This window comes from Heloderma suspectum, chromosome 3, assembly GCF_057233095.1.
Source record: "Heloderma suspectum isolate Gila_16-S chromosome 3, 16-S_ref, whole genome shotgun sequence".
NCBI lineage: Eukaryota > Metazoa > Chordata > Lepidosauria > Squamata > Helodermatidae > Heloderma > Heloderma suspectum.
Window position 1 is genome coordinate 256,106,512 of NC_139460.1, and position 20,862 is coordinate 256,127,373.

The 20,862-nt window shown below is 45.0% G+C and overlaps 1 protein-coding gene across 1 annotated transcript in view; it reads right to left on the bottom strand.

Moving 5' to 3' along the window:
* The window catches only part of SORCS3 (sortilin related VPS10 domain containing receptor 3), a 516,588-nt gene that overhangs the window by 231,965 nt on the left and 263,761 nt on the right, over positions 1-20,862 (bottom strand). The window contains exon 7 of the mRNA XM_084841986.1: positions 4,965-5,083. Within this exon, the coding sequence (XP_084698112.1) occupies positions 4,965-5,083 (119 nt within the window). The remainder of the gene's footprint in view (positions 1-4,964; positions 5,084-20,862) is intronic.

Here is a 20,862-nt window from a genome sequence, read left to right on the forward strand (position 1 = left end):
TCTTTTGCCAGAGTTTTTGTCCCCCGCCCAAAATGCCCAAAATGGAAGAATCAAAATTTTCGGCACAGCACTATTTTGATATTAGCCACTGTACAGAAAGTCAATTAGTAACTGAGGAACAGAACAGACAGGATAGGAATTTGGGGAATAGAAGGAAAGAAAGAACTGTTCTTCACCCGAGGAAGGAAGAGCTGAATGATATTGCAAGGCACACACTGAGCTGGGATTTTCAAGAAAAGAAATGCCAAGATAGACCAAAAAATGCATAAAGAAATAGGATTAAATGAAATTAGAGTGACACAGAGAAACGCAAAGCTTGCCAAAAGAAGACCTAAAAACAAAAGGTGGCAGACATGGGCCTATATTCTGAATGGAATAAGGATACGTAACAAGCTACATTTCTAAGCTGCCAGTCAATTTAGTAACAGCCACTATGATCTGCATTTCCTTAGGGTTTTTTTTTTCCATTTAAAGTAGGGGTGTACAAACCCCACTCACCCGTCCGGTCTGGGGCGTCCACTGGGGGGGGAGGCAATCCGTCCCTCCCCCCTGGAATCCTTCCCAGCCAGCTCCGCTCTGCAGTGAGTCCGCAGAGCCACCGGCTGGGCCTGTCCACAGCCGGACTTCCGTCCGTTGCCACGCAAATGGCGTCTGGCATAGTGAACGCCATTTGCATTCCTGCCCTTGGCCATGATAGGCTACGTAAATATTTACATAGCCAATCACGAAAAGAGCAGGGATGCAAATGGCTTGGACCTTGCTTTCCATGGATGGAGAGGGAAGTTGTGGTTGGAGATCTCCCTGGCAGGATGGCAGAAAGCTCCTCCTTCACTGCTGACCTGCCCATAGTGTTCTGTGAGTGGTGGGGACCAGAATGAGGGAAGCAGGGGAACCCATGGAACTGCAGGTTCCTAAGCCCCCTTATTCCCTAACATGCCCCCAAATAAGCCTTCTGGAGCTGGCACAGATGATGATGATGATGGATTACATTTCTATACTGCCCGATAGCAGGAGCTGTCCGGGTGGTTTACAAAGATTAAAAACATTAAAAATACAATATACAGAGATTAAAAACCATTTACATAAAAAAAATACATGAACAGACAATATACACAAAAGAAACATATATCTAAAACAATTTCAAACAAACAATCTCAAAACAAACAACCATAACCATAAGACGTTCCAGGATCGATTAAACACTTATCATATACTGCCGAATGCCTGGGAGAAGAGAAAGGTCTTAACCTGGAGCCGAAAAGATAACAGTGTTGGCACCAGGCAGGCCTCATCAGGGAGATCATTCCATAATTTGGGGGCCACCACCGAAAATGCCCTCTCCCTTGTTGCTGTCTTCCAAGCTTCCCTCACTGTAGGCAGCCAGAGGAGGGCCTTAGATTGTAGTAGCAATATAGAGGGTCAGACTAAGTAGCCTCATGCAGCATCAAGCTTGATGTTCTTGCTGAGCTCTGTCACTCCTGAATATATTCTTGTAAGCTGACAAGACACAGGAATGTCTAATCTTGTCAACAAGGCTGAGGCTGAGGTCAGAGCGGTATAGCATGTTCTCTGCTAATCATGGCTACCCTATAACCCATTTCTTGTGTTATAAACAATTATGCTAGGAGAGGAAATGCTGAATACTGCAAACCCACATGGAAAGGGGCGGGGGAGATTTTGCCTATGTGTCACAATTAGGGATGGCAGAGAATTTCTCCATGAATCTCGGGGAGGCCTAATGCCAATGCATTTGGCCCCCCGAAATTGGCGGTGAAATTCTCCACCCCCCCCCCGGGATGAGACTTACCTCCCTCGAAAGTCCCTCTCAGCGGCGGGTCCCGGTGGCATTTTGGTGGCGTTTCGGCAGGGGCGGGGGCGGTGGCCGGTCTTCCGACCGGCTGCCGCCACCGCCATTACAAAGTGAATGTTAAAAAAACAAACAAACACACACGTGATAGGTTACGTAACGATTTACGTAGCCTATCACGGCTAGATTTCCAAAGTCAGCCGTGATAGGCTACGTAAATCGTGACGTAGCCTATCACGTGTGTGTGTTTGTTTGTTTTTACATTCACTTTTTTATTTCATGGCTGGGGAGACGGGGTGCTTCTCCCCGGCCTGAATTTCAGCCGGGCGAGGTGGGGCGCCTCCCCCCACTTCCTGAACTTCGGGGGGAGAACCGAAGTGCCTCCCCCCCACTGCGAAGCAAGCTGCGGGACCAGGTAGGTGCCTTTCGTACATCCCTAGTCACAATATCTATAAAAACAATTTGCTGATGTAAATAAGGGCTTTTGGCACTTTGGGAGTTATCCCGGCCATAAAGCCCGCACGTTAAATAAAGAAAAATTCTTTTTTCTTCACTCCGTGGTCTCTCTGACTCTGATTTCTGCAACAAGATGTTGAGTGCAGTATACGTTCATGTCGAGAGAGGCACTCCGTCAGGTATTGTGGTCCCAAGCCGTGTAAGGCTTTATAGGTAAGGCTTTAATTCTCTCACATTTGTTTCAATGGGAGGGGAAAGAGTTTTTGTTTTTTAATGCTCCCATCCTCCACCTTTAGCTGCTATGAAGCAGCAGGAATCGGGATGTGGCAGTAGACCCCTTCCCCCACAGTACTTGGGATAAGGGATGGAAGAACCACGGATTTCCAAGCTTGCCGAAGTTCTCTGAACTTCACTTTGAAGCTTAATTCAGCTATTTGCAACCTGTTTTTTTGGTTTGTTCCAACAGGAAAAGCATGCATTTAGAACAGGAAAAGTGTGCATTTCTGTGCGCCTTGACTAAAGTGTGAAAATGCATGTTGTTTTGGAAAAATATGCATTTCAATGTGCACATTTTTAAAAAATACACATTTTTGAACACAATCACGAAGTCAGGAATGCGTGAACATTTTTTGTTGTCGAAAAATGCACTCCCGTTTGTGTTCACATTTGGGGTTGTGAACAGGACAAGTTCAGATGATTTGCAAACTGAAAGTCTTGTACATCCTTACTTAGGATTGCTCTGTTAATTCCTTCCAAGTAAGTGTGCTTCAAATGGGAAGGTTAACTTGCAAAAGGGCTGAGGCTTTGTATGTAGCTCTGCCTTGTTCTGCAAGTTCAGCTTTCCCAAAAAACTAATATTGCTTTATTCTGATTGCCAGCAACACTGTAGGCCAAATCAGTGTAGGAATAAACACTCTGAAGTATGTTATATTACATTCAGAGGTGTAGTGGTGGTGGGTCACACAGGGGTGTTGCTCCGGCACTTTTTTTGAATCCAGCCCCCAGCCGGGTCGCAGTCTGCTAAGGAAGGAGGAGGGAGCAGAGGGAGTGTAGGCGGCTGCCTCTTGGCTGCTGGCCAGACAAAGGGAGAGAGCGAGCAAGCGAGAGAGGGAGCCTGAGGGAGCTCTGCATCCTCCTCTTGCCCCCTCGCTCTCCTCCTCAGTTCTTGGCTTCTCCGGCCATCCCTGCTCTGTGCCTGCGTGCCCGGAGCTGCCCTCGTCTCCTGCAACACTGGCCACCTGTTCAGGGCTGCTGCTGCTGCTGGCCATGGCAGCAGCAGGAGGGGGGGCGCTGCCACCATTATTTACTTATGGGGCAGGGCAGGAGGCTGGTTTGTGCCAGTTTTTAGGGTTTATCTCACAATCCTATGCATGTTTACTCAGAAGTCAGTCCCCCAGTGTTCAATTGCCAATTGGGCTTTCTCCCAGGTAAGTGTGCACAGGACTGCAGCCTTAGCTGGCCTTCCCAAGATCTCTGTAAATTTAACTCAAAATAAACACCCATCAGATTGCACTGTTAGTTCTTGAACATTAATTTCTACAGTCAGTAAGCAGAATTGCCACATGCAACCTGCTCTGTCAGCTATACTTTTTGGCACAAGGTTAGTGTGTACTGTACCTGGGCAAACAAACCTTGATGGAGGGAAGGGAAACAGAAAAAAACCAGTTGAGGGGAGAGGAGAAAAAAGGTAGGGGTGTGTGTGTGCGCGTGCGCATGCGCGCGTGCGTGTGAGTGTGGTTCAATCCAGCTGGGTGTGTGGACGTTTCTGTTGTGAGATGGGACAGATATAATGAAGGAGCTTAGGAAAGGCTAATGGGTAATGTTGGGACACTAAGGGAGTGTGCAAGGGGGCTGTTTAAATGAGAAGGGATCTGTCCATTATAGCTGAGTTGAGAGGGTGAAGCTTCCACAGAGTATCATATTTTAAAAACCAAAAATGTTTGTGTTTGAGTGGGTGAAAAAGATTAACACCCCTGAATTTTTTTCTCAGATATCCAATTTCAATACCCCTTCCTTTCTCTCAGCTGCACTGTTTTTGGATCCCAGTTGAAGGCTGTATATCTTACAAGGTTGTACAATCTTAGAAGGGGCGGGGCTGTGAGGGGGCAGGGCTGTGACTGTCACGAAGGGACCCTGCCCTTCTGAATTTGCCACTACACTACTGCTTACATTAACTACAACAAAAGAAAACTTGGAGGTGGTAGGCAATTAAAAAAAAGTGACAGGGTAGATCAACTGTAATTCTAGTATATTTATTGGGTTGGTTATTAACTGTCAACAATAATAAATGCACAAAAATATCAATACAGAATTAAATAAAAAATAAACCTTACTTGCATAGTTGCATCATATAAAGATAGCTTAGTTATCCAGATTACAATCAGTAACAGGGGAATCAAAATATATTTGATACTGCTTTCCTAGAGACACTTAAACAGCTATGTTATGTCATGTCTATATTATGTTTTGTCAGCAGAAATTCTTCCCCACTCCCTGCAACCTTTTCGGCAAATTGAACCAATATGTTTGTTCCTTAAATAAAGATGGAAGATTTCTTCTTTGTACATATTAGTATTCTATTGCCTAGTAAGACAGTGTTGCCAGATCTGGAGGCAGTTTCCAGATGTTTGCATATAGGGAAGATGCAAATCTGCCAAGAGCTGCCAACCTGTCACCATTCCACACTTTGCTGTCAACATACCTGAATGAAGATGTACTCATCCTGGACAACAAGTGAGCTTGTGTCAATGGAACGCAAAAAAGGTCCACTCTTGGTAGTCTCTGAACATTCTTGAATCCTACAAGTTATATAATGGGCATCTGTAATGGAAACAGAATGGTGTATGAGAAAACATTGCCCAAGAGGTCTTCATGGGTTGTGGAAAGCAAATGCTCAGCATGGAGATGCTGCATCATATTTTACCATGGCCAGCCTTGAGTTCAACATCTTGTGTTCATAGTCCAGGAATCCTCCCTGCTGAGCTATGAGCATTGCTTGGAAGAGATTGTTCTCTGAGGAGGGTTCCCAGTTAATTCTTCCTCCTCCCATCCCTGCAATGTGACTTCTCCTCTCCTAGATTCCTATCAGCCATGCCATCTCCCTTGCTGCTTCCTGGACTGTATTGCTGTACTCCTTTTCCTGCTGCCTGTCACCTGGGTTCCTGTCCCAGCTCCAGCCTTCAGCTCCCAATCCTCCTGAATCTCCTATTGCCCCTAGCTTAATCCATAGTAATGTCAGGTCTAACCTTCTGGCCTATAACCTACATGGACAGATGCTTTTGCTACAACAGGTTTTCCATGAATTTCATCTGGGTGGGCTCCCAGTTGCACTGGAGCCCAATCCTCATAGTCACAAAGGCAAACACTATTATATCCATATAATTATTAAGCCATCACAAAAATATGCATATGATGGGAAGGCCATCACAAAAATATGCATATCTGCATATGCGCAAAATGCACATTTTTGTGATCGCCATTTTATTTTTTTTAAAATGGCGACCACGGAGCTCAACAAGACGGCCGGGGTTAATGCAGGCTGTTCGCTGAGCAGGGGAGGAGCTCAAGCGCAGTCTGGGGACTGGCGAGAGGGGGCAGGGGCTGGATGGGTGCTGGAGAACCCAGATGGGGGTGGGTTCACACATCCCTAACATTAGAAGCCCCCAAATTCTTCTCCAGCTCTGATTAAAATGTCTTACCCCAACTGTCCCCCACCAGCACAGTTTTCCTAGGGGTAGTGAATAACCACTTAGGCAAAGCAACCAAAATGTTCCTCCATTGCTTTGTCTAGGACCTTGCCTAAGTTTCCCCAGCTCTTCAACATAATGCTCTCGCAAAGTGACAAACAGCTGTACTGGTTTGCTACATGCTGTGTTGAAGAGCTGCCTCCAGCCAGGAAAGCTAGAGGTGATTGGCAAAAGCTCATCTCTCCACGGGGTAGCTTCTTATGCCAGTGGCCCCCTGGACAAGGTGAGCTTGTGATTCTCACTTCAAATTTTCCCAGGGCACTTCTTCAAAACAGCTCACCTAGGAAAAGTGATAGAGAGGCATTGACATTGCTTCATCTAAGGCCTTGTTTTAAATTACTTCCCCAAGGAAAATGGGTAGAGGGTCAAAGCCAGTTTCCATGAGACCCCCTTGGGGCAACGTGGGCCCAAGAAATCTCCACCTCCAGATTTCCCCAAGGCAGACATTTAAATCAGTTCCGCAGTCAAAGCAACCAAGGTGTTTCTCTCTTCCTTTTCTAGGAGGTTCCGTTGAACAATTGCCTGTGGCAAGGCTGCTTAGACTGGGTCAAAAATTGATCTGAATTATTTCTGGGCAGGGGGAAGTTAACAAACTCAAGCACTTCCAAGTTAATTCAAGATGAGCAAGAAAGAGTTTGCCGATCTCTATTTTTAATATAAAACAAACTATTTTATTACACATGCTGACTCACTTATTAGTTGTTGTTTTCTCAGCCTGTATCTTCCCCCAGTGTCACTGAGCAATTCCTCCTATCTGTTTTCCTGGCTTCCTTAGTTAGTTCCACTTACACTGACACGGTCCTGAGCTGGATGAACCAATGGTCTGATTCAGTATATGGCTTCATATATTCATGTAACAAAATGGCACCCACATTTAGATTTCTGACTTCTTTTCCCAGTTGAAAGTAAACCTGTCTTGAGTTTTCAGCACTCTTAAAAACTGTTGGTATCCTTGAGGAATTGATAAAGGGTCAGTCCTAAATAACTGCCTTACTGATATGTTCAGCAATGGAGTTACTGAAAGGGCTGGATGCGCCCGATCTCGTCTGATCTTGGAAGCTAAGCAGGGTCAGCCCTGGTTAGTACTTGGATGGGAAACCACCTGGGAATCAGGCTTCCTGCATGGAGCAGGGGGTTCGACTCGATGGTCTTGTAGGCCCCTTCCAACCCTATGATTCTATGAGTCTAATGTCACAAACTGTCAACATCACCTTAGTCTGGAAAATGTAAAATATTCTTGCTGCCTGCACTAGATATATTCTTTATAACCAATATTCTTGCAATCTGGGGCAAAACAGTATAGTTTACTAATTTTCACATGGAATCTGGGCTACATTCTTCTTGGGATCCCTGCCAGTCAGTTCCCTAGGCAAAGCAACCATGGCATTTCTCTGCTTGATTTGCCTAGGAGAATCCTTTGATGAACTGCCCATGGCAAAACTGATTGGACTGGGTAAAAACAAATGTTCTGAATTCTTACCGGGTTATACAATACCACAAGAAATATCTAGCAATTATGTTATTTTTTTTTCTTGAAACAAGGATACTGAGAGCACAGCCAATTGTATGATCAGTAAAACTCAACCAGGCCCCAGATGTATTTATTAAGAAAAACACATAATAAGAAACAGTTCCGCAAGTAAATAATAAATGGCCTCCATATTAACTACACCTAGGCAGTATGAAAACATCTGCCCCAGGCTATTCAAAGTGCATCATTTCCACCTCCATAGACAGTAGCAGCTTCTATTTAAGCAGTGTCTTTCTTCTAGAATGAAAACTCTTGCCTCCTGTTCATTTAATTTGGGTTCATGAAATTCAAATGTTATTCAAACCAGTAAGCACACAGCCTACAGAATAGTGACTGGGTTTAGATTTGTCATTATATGTGGTGATCTTGCATGGACCTTTTTGCCCACCCTCCATTTTGCCACCCAGTCATTCATTTTATCCAACTATCCAGATAATCTACAGCTACTATGACACAAACAAAAGGTGCAAAAAAAAGGGGGGGGAACTAAATATAGAGGCAATAAATAGATGCAAATAAACTACAGGTGTTGACATGACAACCAACTGCTGCCTACTGGGAAATGTCTCACTTTGAGTGAATTACACCAGTAATCAAATGTATTCAAAAAGGTCACCTGCTTAACTTTCACAGGGAGATAAGACAGGTTCTCATTAATCTGCCTCTATTTTTGTGACTTTTCTCCTTATTCTGTCCTATTTATTTATTTATTTTACACAAGGAAATAGCGACAAAACATTCTTCAAACCTAAATGAGTTTAGATACATCCATATGCTTCATCTTTCTTCGCTTTCATGGCATAAATATAAATCAGGGGCCCGCAGGAAATGACAGATACATTGTTACAAAAATTAAGGAATAAAAGTGACCATGTCTACTAAATAATTGCATTCAATAAGGAACTGAAAGGATGATCCCCCTGGAGCCTGAGTATCAAGGAGGAGATAAAAGCCTATTTTAGAAAGCAAAGAGACAGTGAAAAGAGATCAGCCATTCAGGGCCTAACTAATGAGTCTTATCCCAGTGATCAGAAATTCAGGAAAGACAAATCAGGCATGTTAAATACAGCTGTGCTGCATTAAATAATCCTTTACTGAAATAAAGGATACAACTCTCATATTTCTATGAGAGAAATAGAAGAGTGCTCCTCAGGAAACCAGAAACTTCAATATCATTAGGAAACTAATGCTGAGGACAAAATACATTGAGATGCAAATGCATTGAGCAAAATAGCAAAATACATGTAAAATTTCTGATATAACTTAGAAAGCACCATGCTGGGTTGAAAGCATTTTATATTAAGAGAGCAATCCTACGGTCCTTGGGTGAGCATCCCAGGGACCATAGGGTGGCTCAGAAAACCATTTCTGAGGTCAGAGACAGTGCTCCAATCTCAGAAGGGGGAGTCAGAGATCTGACCCCCGACCCACCCCCTTGCAGCCGGTGTGGAGAGAACTGCGTCACCTGCATCTCTGAGGTCAGAAACTCGAACTCAGAGAGGGGAATAAGGGGGTGTTCCAGCGAGCAGGGCAGGGAGGAGACCAGAGAGGCTTCCAGCCTCCTTCCCTCCCCCACTCCAAAGTGCCCTCACTAGATGGACTGAAAAGTATGTCTAGTGAAAACAGCATAGAACGGAGGATGGGGAGGCAAAGATCACCTCCACCATTCGTCCCACCATGCTGGCTTCAGATTGGCAGAGCAAAGGAATCTCAGAAGCCACCAAGTTTGGGGACTTCTGAGCAGCGAGGGCACTGTTGATGGAATGGTGCCCTAAGTTGCAAATGTCTGAATTCTTCAGTAGCTGTATATAGTAACAGGCTCATTCATGTCAGCCAGAGGTACCTTCCTCAATTCTGGCACCTTGAAGGTTTGGACATGACCCTGCCTAGGTTTGAAGATCCTCGGGAGAGGCCTTTCCCTCTGTTCTGCCACTGTGATAGGGATGTCGGAGAATTTCTCCACGAATCTCCGGGAGGCCGAATGCCAACGCATTCGGCCCCCCGAAATTGGTGGGGAAATTCTCCGACACCCCCCACCCCCCCCGGGATGGGACTTACCTCGTGCGAATGTCCCTCGCGGCAGCGGGTCCCGGCGGCAGTTCGCCACCTCCATTTCAAAGTTAAAAAAAAAAAAATGATAGGCTACATAAAGATTTACGTAGCCTATCACGGCTAGATTTTCAAAGTCAGCCATGATAGGCTACGTAAATCTTTACGTAGCCTATCACGGCTGACTTTGGGGGAAAAAAAGCGCGTACGCAAATGACGGCGCCCATGGGCGCCGCCATTTGCGTTCCTTATTCGGGCACGGGTAGTCTACGTAAAGATTTACGTAGACTACAGCGAAAATAAGGGCAACACAAATAGCATTGCCCTTATTTTCGCCGTAGTCTACGTAAATCTTTACGTAGACTACCCGGCCCAAATAAGGAACGCAAATGGCGGCGCCCATGGGCACCGCCATTTGCGTACGCGCTTTTTTTTAAAGTCAGCCATGATAGGCTACGTAAAGATTTACGTAAGCTATCACAGCTGACTTTGAAAATCTAGCCGTGATAGGCTACGTAAATCTTTACGTAGCCTATCACGTTTTGTTTTGTTTTACTCTACTTTTTTCTTTTGTGGCTGGAGAGGCGGGGCACTCCCCCCTGGCCAGAATTTCGGCTGCAAGGGATGGGGCGCCTCCCCCCAGCCAGAATTTCAGCGGGGAGGGACGGGGCGCCTCCCCACCCGCCAAGAATTTCGGGGGGAGAAACGGAGCGCCTCCCCCCCCCGAAAAAAGCTGCAGGACCAGGTAAGGGGCTTTCGTCCATCCCTACACTGTGAGAGACATAATGGATGGGAACACAAGAAAGTACCTTCCTGGTGGCTGCTTACTGGCATTGGAGTCTGTGCCAAGCACTTTTTATCCAGACAGGTTTTTGGCATCGAAGCTGATTTGCTGCTGAACTGGGTTTGTATTAACCTGGTGGGTGCTTTTGTTTCTTACACACAGATATGTTCTTACTTGTCTTTTAGTTTTATTGTGTTTTATTGGATGAGTTTTAATGTTTTAATTCTTGCTTCATTAAGAAAAAAATCTATACGTTATTGTTAATGGCCTTGAACACTATTTTCAGTGGAAAGACAGGATATAAATGTAATAAATAAATACAATAATAAAAAGACGCATCATCATCTTAGTTTTTAGCCAGCGGCCTCATTTACATAATCGCTCCTTCTCAATATTCCATCTTGTGCAGCACTGTGACAGAAACAACCTACATTGGTTGGTTGGTCATCTTGCAGTGCAATCTGTGTGTGTCTATTCAGAAATAACTCCCAATAAGGTCTATGAGACTTACTCCCAGGATTGCACCTTACGGTGATAGCCTCCATTTTTTCCACAGCCCACAAACCTCTGCACTTCTCCTCTTAAACATCCAATTTGGTTATGTGTCAATGTATTCAGTTTCCTGGAGGAAACCCATCTCACACAGCTCTCACATGTGTATTCTAGGGCTTGTAGTTTAAGTGGATTCATCTCCTTTCTGTCCTTGAATGAGGTTTACCTACTCTTCTGAGTTTGGCTGGTTTATTTATCAATCCTCTCTTTTATTGTCTAAAACCCTCTCCTTACCCTGCCTGTTTTAGGGGTGGGGGAACATGCAATGTTCAAGCTCACTGAGGTTCTCCAAATTCTTCCCCAAAGCTCATTTGGCCTCATTTCCATTCCTGAATGTGTCTTTTTCCCCCCGAGTGGCAGGAATATGTATTTTTCAATGGGGAAAATGTGCATTTTCCTCAAAGGCTGAAGCATAAAAATGCAAGGGGGTGTGTTGAGCAAATGTGCATTTGCGCAAGTGTGCACTTTCAAGTGCAAACAAACACAAGTGTAGAAAGTTGCAAACATTTCCTAGGAATTGCACTCTTGCTTGCATTCGGGATTGTGAATGGGACATGTCTGCATGATTTGTGAACAGGAACAAAATTCTGATACATCCCTATCCTGTTTGGATCAGTTTTTAATCCCAGTTCAATGGGGGTAGGGATGTGCGAACTCACCGCCGTCTGGGTTCTTTGGACTCCTGCCCAGCCCCTCCACCCACCCACCTGCCCCCACTGCCCCCACCCACCAGTCCTAGGACTACACTCAAGCCCCTCCCACTCTCAGTGAGCAGTCTGCACTGACTCCAGTGGCCTCATTGAGGTCCACAGTCACCATTTCTAAAAAAACTAAAATGGTGATCGCAAAAATGCATGTGTTTTTGTATGAGTGAAAATGTGCATTTTTGCAAGTGCACATATTTTCATGTGTGAAATGTGCATTTTCACTAAGGCACCCATTAGTGTGTGCGCAAAAATTTGCATTTTTCGTAAAATATGCATTTTCGCATGTACGCAAATACGTACATTCACAAGATGCACATTTTCACATACACAAATATACACATTCACAAAAATGCACATTTTTGTATTTGCGCAAATTTGCACATTTTTGCGATCGCCATTTTATTTCTCAGAAAATGGCAACTGCAAACCTCGAGAAGGCTCCTGGGGTGAGTGCAGGCCATTAGCCGAGCGCAGACAGGGGGCAAGCAGGGGCTCAGCGAGTGGGGCTCAGGGGTGTGGGCAGGAGCAGGTCCGCTGGATTCCAGACTTAATTGGGCACCCATGCCATCCCTAAGTGTGGGGAGGCTCAGGTCACCATTAGTAGGAAAGGGCTTTGAGCAGGGCTTCAGAGAGCAGCACAAGCAGTGCCAATAAAGAAGCAGCTGTGTCACAAAAACTCAAACACATCATAGGCCAGGGAGCAACATAGCTGTAACTTCTCCTTCTTTCCTGCTTTCCCCTTTGGTCAAAAGTAGGGATGGGCAAATGAGCAGTTTTCAAGGTTGCTAGGATGCTCCAAACATCATCTCGCCACTTGTCTTGTGCTTGAATCCCATTCATGTTCATGATTGCTGATCACTTTGTGCAAACAGGAGATTTGCACAATCTGAGCAGTGATCAAATGTGAGATTTTGATTTCCTCTATAGATGTAGTCTCCTGTGGAAATTTGAAGAAATTAGGAAATTTGCACAAATTGACCTTGGAATTGGTAATGAGATGAATGTGAGGACATGTTCAACAATTTGCAAACATTTTTGGCAGACACGTCCACTTGCTTGCACCTGTGTTCAGCTGGGGCATGCTTGCATGTTTGGGGCATGCTTGCATGTTTTGCAAGCACAAATGAAATTCTCATACATACCTAGCCAAAAGTGATACTGAGTTTCAGGTGATAGGAAAAACGGTGGGTGGGTGGGTGGGTGAACACATGCAATATCATTTACAGATGATAGTGCAGATGTTTGGGAGGAACTGCCATGATGACAAGTGGATGTCAGACACAGGAAATGAAAGGAAGCATTATGGCAAGAAGAGAGACAAAGTGATCAAAGGTAGTGGGATGGTCAGAGCAGTCAGAAGTAGCTGGAGGGACAGACAGCTGCACAATGGAAGCAGACAAGGAGCTGCAAAATGGTTGGTGGTGCTTGGTGCAACCTGTGGTCTTGCCTCCCCGTCATGCACTGCCTTCTGGCAATGGAGCTGGGTTTGCACCTTCCCAAAGGATCCACTTAGAATTCCTATGTGATTCATGCAAGAAAAGAGGAAGCGTGTGTGTGGGAGGGGGGCTTCCCCTTAACTCCCACCCATAAGGTGAGTGTGCCACTCTATCAGGCCAAGAGACTTTCTGGGCTCAGCCACCTGTCTCCTATTAATTCACCTCCTCTGCTGTTGCCTTTGATTTATAAGAGGAAAATATCCAGCATGTCCTGGGGACATGTACCCTGGGCACTGGAAAGCCCATCTCACAATTTGTACGTGTATGCCAGGATCGTGTCTGACACAGACCCCAGAGAGACCTCTTCAGAGGAAGAGGGTTGGGATTCTGCAGAAAACTCCACTCCTGTGGAAGACCTAGAGGAACATGTAGCAGGCCAAAGGCAACTTGAGGATCCTCAGCTAATAACCTCGTCAATCCTATCCTGAGCCCTGCCTCAGTCCCCATCTCTCCTCACTCATCACCTAATTCTCCAGAGCAAAGCAACAATGGACTGGGTGGGAAACTCAGACTGAACCAGTTTGGCTCTCCGAAGTCTCTGTCACCAGGGGGCTACTTGGGAGGAGAGAGCTGCTCAGCAGAAAGGGTCTACTTGGGAAGACGGGAAAGACCCAGCAGTGGGCAATGAACCAGAAGGGAACAAGGAAGAGCAGGAGTTGGCAGTGCATATACAAAGCTTTTGGTCTTCTCTGGACCTTTGCCCATGAGCTCTGGCTTCTACGCCAATGCAATTCTATGCACAATGCAGTGGCAAATTTCCCTAATAAGAGGTGCAGGGATGCAAGCTAGATCTCCTGTCCTAAGAAGCCTGACCCTGTAGAGCAGATTGAGTTTACTTAGCAGCAGCAGATATTTAGTTTATTCAATGGCAGGACATCCACAGAGACCCTCCCCCCAATTAAGTAATTATTGTCAGGAGCACCCTAGCTGCCTCTTACAGTCCCCTCCAATAGCCAACTCAGGACACAGATGACGAGGATTCTTTCCAAGGCTTTATTCCCTTATTACTTTATGACTCTTACAGATACTAATCACTAGCGACTAAGCAAGGAACTGCACTGGGGTAGATAGCAGAGTAGCCTAAGCTCCAGGTAAGGCAGTTGGTCCCCATTTGAAGGAGAACCACGGGAAGACTCTGAACTTATGGGCTAGGGAGAGATCTTCCCTCTTTCCCTTGGGTCCTTGGGACACGACCATTGTTTTAGCGCCAAACAAGCAGAGTGCCTCCTTTCAGCGCCCTCCGTCGCTGCTCCCTGCATCTGCGCTGAGCATCCAGCAAGCCCCCCTCCAACACTCTCTCACTGCCAGGGTCACTATCTCTCCCAGGAATGCTGGCAGAAGGAATCTCTGCCAGCTGCTGTGCTTGTGAGAGATGAGCGAGCTCCTCTCCCATGGATTGCTGTTCTTCCTCAGAATCAGAACTGCTCTGGGGCTCTATGGGCTCAGTTTCCACCCTGACAATTATACTCATATTTACTTATTTATTTGATTTTTGTGTGTACCCTGCCTTTCTACCAAAAAATGGCACTCAATGCTCTCTGAATGAGCTGCCATTTTAATGTGGGCCTCAGTAATTTTCAGTCCTCTCAAGTGAGCCCTGGGAGTAGAAAGTGTGAGAACCCTTTATCTAGAAGATGCATCTCCTGATGAGGGTTACACAACTGCGTGATGATTGACTCAAAGGATGCATGAGATATAAACACAGTTTTAGTGATGGGCAAACAAAATCTGCTCAGCTTAATTTGGAATCAGGTTGGCAGTAACAAGTATTGTTAGACAGCGCTCGGGGGGCGGGGGGCACCTATGTCCAAGGTTTCTGCAGAGGTATTCAGACTCCCCTGTTCCTAATGATTTCTTAAGGAGCACAATGTCTCTGTGTCTGAAACCGGGTTTGGGTTAAAAATAGTTTTGAGGGGGAAATGTCTCAATTTGCCAAATCCAGGACTAATTCTGAATCAAGCTGGGAAAAATATTGGTAGGTGAAAAAAAAAATGAAAACCTGACTCCCTAACCATTGGAAGGCCAGGCAAATACCCTTTCAAATTATAACACTTGTTCATTTTCAACACTCCCCCCCCCCCGTGCCACCCCTATAACCATAGAACCTAAAAACCGAGGCGAAAGCAAGAAGGTACAATCAGGTATTCATCATTACAGGTGGGATGGAGTTCTAGTTGTGAACTCTGATCCTTCCATTCTTTCACAAAATAACTCCTCCCGATCACTCTGCACAGTCCTTTGAATAAAGCCAGTGCTCCATTTAGCCTCTCGCAGCTGCTGAGCCAGAAAGAGCTCTAAGCATGGAAGAACAGTCACTATACAATCATAAAGCCATATCAGAGGTTCTCACACATTGGATCATTTTGGGGTCTTCCATTGGTGAGGGAAAATTTAACACAAGCCTCACGGATATTTAGCAATGGATTGAATTTTACATTTCAGTTTTACATTTTTAATGTTTATGTGACATAAAGATGAGAATTACTTTTCTAGATACTGAATAGCAAAGCAAAGCATCTTTCTGCTGTGCTTTGAGGAGAAATTGCTTTCACAGATGCAGCTGCAGTGGCTTGGGCTCCATTATAATTAAAGCCTCCAAGTATAACAGGTCAAATCCGTGATTTATTATCTTTACACTGACAGTAACCAAAGACCAAAAAGCAGCAGAAATAATTCAAGGTGATGATGTGAAACAAGTAGCATCATCAGATTTAAACCAGACTACAGCTTAAATCGTAATAGTAATATTGAGAACAACCATTTTCATGGTTGGATGGCCTTTCTTCCCTTTGACTGAAAAAGTCAAAGTTAGTGGATCACCTCTATGGCAATCTTGATGAATTAAAATGACAGGTATGTCCTAAGTCCCTGATACTATAAGGAGGGTTTTCCCAAACTGGTAAAGTGGTAAATAACATTTCCTAGGCTAACTGCACATAGCATTTGCAGTGACTATCACTGTTTAATCAGGAATTTCCACTTATTTTTTAAAAGGGGTAGACAGCTGGGCATGTACATGGTTCCAGATACTCATTTTATTGCCCATTTTATTATTTTACTTTTAAAATATATTACCCTTTTCTGCAACAAAATGGTGCTTATTCCCAAATAAATGCATTCAGCATCAGGGCAGCAGAAGCAAGCTCCATTTTATTCTGGTAGCCATTATGGTACTACGATTTAAGTGTATTTAAAATGCAAAACCACATGCTCAGGGTATTTCATTTCTCTTTATTACAGTTGGCATGAAGGGTTTTTTGTTTGTTTGTTTTTTGCTCCAACATATCAGGAATGCAGAAGCAATTGTAAAACATGGAGTTGTGGTGGTAGTAGGGGTGTGTGTGTGTGTGTGTGTGTGTGGTGCAGGTAGGGATGCGTGAACTCACCTCCGTCCAGGTTCTCTGGACTCCTGCCCAGCCCCTGCCCTCACTCACTGGTCTCCAGACTGCCCTCAAGCCCCTCCCACTCTTGGCGAGCAGCCTACACTCACCCTAGTCACCATTCCTCCGCAGTCACCATTCCTAAAAAAAACAAAATGGCGATTGCAAAAATGTGCATGTTTTTGTGTGCATGAAAATGTGCATTTTTGCAAATGTACATATTCTCATGTGTGAAATGAGCATTTTTGCAAAGGCACACATTAGTGTGTGTATGAAAATGTGCATTTTTGAGCCTTTGCTCAAAAAGCAGCTTTATCTAGAAATGCCATATTTTTGCTGTTAAACCAGAGGAGGCAAAAGGATGGAGCAAGTACTGCTGCATCAGTATCAAGGGACCCTGTCTGCACTTGATCTAGAGCTGGCTACAGCCGTAACAGTAATGCCTAGAGTGGCCTGGTGTCTACTTTACCGAGGATTAGGGATCTCAGAGAATTCTGCCACGGACTGAAATGGGATTGAATTTCCTTCAGTCCATGTCATGGAATCCTCTGCAGAACGGAACCATGAGGTCCTGTGGAGCCAGCAGTCATTCAGCTTTTTCTTCGTCATCCGCAAAGAGTCACGAAACTTTCGTAAATAAAAATGCACTGTAGTATATTCCGATAATAAATACATAAGTTTTTTTTTTTAATGAATTGTGCTCACTGCCTTGTTTGTGGGTGTTCTTTTTAAATTGAAATCCTCCATCTCCATTTACTTTCAGCCAAAACACTTCCTCTTCCTAGGGGCTTCCCAAAAGAAGGCTGCCTTAGGTGTACCTGAGCGATAAACTCTTTGTTTAAAGCAACGCTGTTTTAAAGAAAGAAAAATCCTTTTAAAATGACCAGGCCAGTCCTGGAGCAGCATGGTCTTTTTAAAAGGTTTTTTTCTTTCTTTAAAACAGTGTTGCTTTAAACAAAGAGTTTATCGCTCAGGCACACCTAGGACAGCCTTCTTTTGAGAAGCCCCTAGGAAGAGGAATGTTTTATGGCTGAAAGTGAACAGAGACGTAGGATTTCAATTAAAAAAAAAAAACATAAATATTTACGAAAAATAGCGATTCTTACAGAAGTTATGCAGACTCATGGAGATGGTTGGGCACCAGAATTACACTTGTCAGTATGGATTTATCTTTGTAATTTTTGGAGCAGAAAAAAAAGGGGAAAATTCCGGGGGCTTGTGAATGGCACAACAGAGCATTGGCCGCAAACTGCAGAAGTCAAGCAGCATGGAAGGTACACAATTCATACACAATTCGTACATCCCTAGCCTACAGTGGCCTGGTGTCTACTTTACCAAGGACAGCCTTCTATTTGAAGAGCTGGCAGATGACAGTCTGAAGGTGTTTGAAGGTGTCCTCCATTTGGTAGGCTGTCCAGGACAAGTCTCGTTTAAAGTTAAAGAACCATAAGAAGAGAGAGTACTGGCTTCAAAGTTACCCACCAACACTTAGCACCTGGATGGCAAATGGTACACAGGACTAGGGATGTACGAAAGTCACTTACCTTTCCGCGGATTCTGTTCATGGGAGGGGGGAGGCGTTCTGTCCCTCCCCCCGGAATCCTCGACGGCCGGCTGTACTCTGCGGCGGCTCCACAGAAAAGACAGCCAGGCCCAGGCCAGGGCCGTCCGCAGCCGGATTTCTGGCCGCAGAGGGCTCTGGGTAAAAAACCCCAACAAAATGCATACACAAATGGTGGCGACTACAGCCGCCGCCATTTGCATTCCTTATTTTTCGCCATCTTAGTCTACGTCAATATTTACGTAGACTAAGATGAAGAAAAGAAAGGGGAACACAAATAGTGTAGTGGGCACTATTTGCGTTCCCCTTTCTTGTCTTTGTCTTAGTCTGTGTAAATATTGACGTAGACTAAGACGGCGAAAAATAAGGAACGCAAATGGCGGCGGCCGTAGCCACTGCCATTTGCGTACGCTTTTTTTTTTTTTAACCCAGACGTGATAGGCTACGTAAGTCTTTATGTAGCCTATCACGTCTAGGGGGGGGGGGGGGAAGAAAAAGACCAGACTGCAAATGGCGGCGGTGGCAGCCAGTCAGAAGACCAGCTGCCGCTGCCGCTGAAGCTGCTGCTGGAGCCGCCGCCATCTGGAACATCCGCCCCAGGTAAGTCTCGGCCCGGGAGGGGATCCGTGGGGGGCAGGGGGGCAGGCCGTTCCACGATGGATTTTGGGGAGCCGAATGCACTGGCATTCGGCCTCACCAAGATCCATCGCGGAATTCTCTGACATCCCTACACAGGACACCCAGGCTTTTCTTCCTCAGTAACTGGCAGTGATGCTCCAGAATTTTGGGCAGGAATTTTTCCAGCTCCATTTGGAGACACTGGCGATTAAATCTGAACTATTCTGTATGCAAATCATGGGCTCTACTGCATTACCACTCCTCCCTACTGAGCTACCACCCCTCTTCTAAATTTGCCTGTATAGATTTTTTTAAACAAAATATTATTGATTACATTTCTATATCACCCCATAGCCAAAGCTCTCTGGATGGTTTACAAAAGTTAAAACATTAAAATACAACATACAGAGTTTAAAAGCCATTGACAGAAAAGCATATGAACAATATATACAAACATATAACTAAAAACAACTTTGAACTAAAAACAATTTAACAACAACAAAAATCCAACAATAAAACAACACAGCTTGAAACAACACAGCTTAAAAATAGTATACAACAGTCAGCAAAAGGAACAAGAGTTCTTAAAAGGGAAGGCCTGATGGAATAACAGAGTCTTTAATATAAATCAGCATCTGCAGCTTTCAGCAAATCGGTATGCTCTTTTGTTCTCTCTCTCTTTTTTTTCTGATGCAAGGGGCCAGTCTAATAGTGGCATAGATGAGCATCCTGATAGAAGTATGTTTCTGGTTACAGCAGACAAGCATGGCATTTGGTTTCGTGATCCAGGAGACTCGATACATTTCTTTCTTTCTTTAAAATATTTATAGACTGTCTTTCAGGGCAGGAGCCCTCCCAAGCCACTGTACAACATTAAAATGCATATAATAAAATTCATAATAAAAACTAATGTGATAATAAAAGCAGCAAAAGTCCCAGAAAACAACAAACATCAGCATAAAGCAACATGACAGCAGCTTTAATGAGGGATGTCAGAGGAAACCGGTTTGGGGATAGAGCTCAGTGGGTTTTCACCAACTTGCCCCCCACCCCGGATTCCAGCTCACACATCTGTGAGCTGGCCTGACTTGACCAGTGTGAGTCAGGCCAGCTCACAGACTTCCCCTACCAGCCAATCCCTTGCGCCTCCTTGCCAATGCATAAGGAGAGCATATGAGGGGTGGGCAGGTGGGTGAGTGCGGCAGGAGTCTCCTTGCAAGGAGAACATAAGGGGTTGACAGGCGGCGGGGGCAGGAGTGCTGTGTCACCTGCCAACCCCTCGCACTCCTCCTTACAAGGAGAGAATGAGGGGCTGGGGGGCAGTGATGAGGAGTCCTGCAAGCCACCATTTTGGGCAAAAATCATGGGTATACATTTTATGAAAATTACAATTTTTGCACAGATTGGGGTCCAGAAATAGCACCATTTGCACAAAATTACATCAGTAAATGGTATAATTAGACCACTCATGCTTGGAATTTTGCACAAATGGCACTATTTACAGCCCCCATTTTGTGCAAATCATGATTTCCATAATATTTATAGCTGTGTTTTTTGTGCAAAATGGTGACTCGCAGGGGGGAAAAAAGCTGCGAGCTCTCACTGGGCACCCACAGACCATGTGGCGGTTTGTCCTGGGCCACTGCCAGGGTCGGGCAGCTGGTTTGCATCCGTCGAGCAGCCCACAAGCAGGACACAAGGGAGTTTGCCCATCCCTAGCTGTAACCCAGTCTGATAAAGAATATTCAGGGGAAGGCCAGAGTAAAGAAGTTAGTCTTCAGGGCCTTCTTAAAAGCCTTCAATGATGGTGCCTGGCAAACCTCTGATAGCAACTTATTCCAGAGATGTGGAGCCACTGCAGAAAAGGCCCTCTCTCATGTACTCACCCACCTAACTGCCTTCACATGTGGGCAAGTGAGAAGGGCCTCTCTTGCTGATCTTACAGTGTGGGCAGGCTGATACACTTGAAGGCGGGTCCTAAGTAATTGAAGGCTTTAAAGGTCATAGCCAGCACATAAAATTGGGCTCAGAAACACACTGGTAACCAGTGCAGCTGATGCACTATAGGCATTATATGATCAGATCACCTCACCCTCACCAATACTCAGGTGGCTGCTGAAGTTTCTGGACCATCTTCAAAGGCAGCCCTACATATAGCACATTACAGTAGTCCAG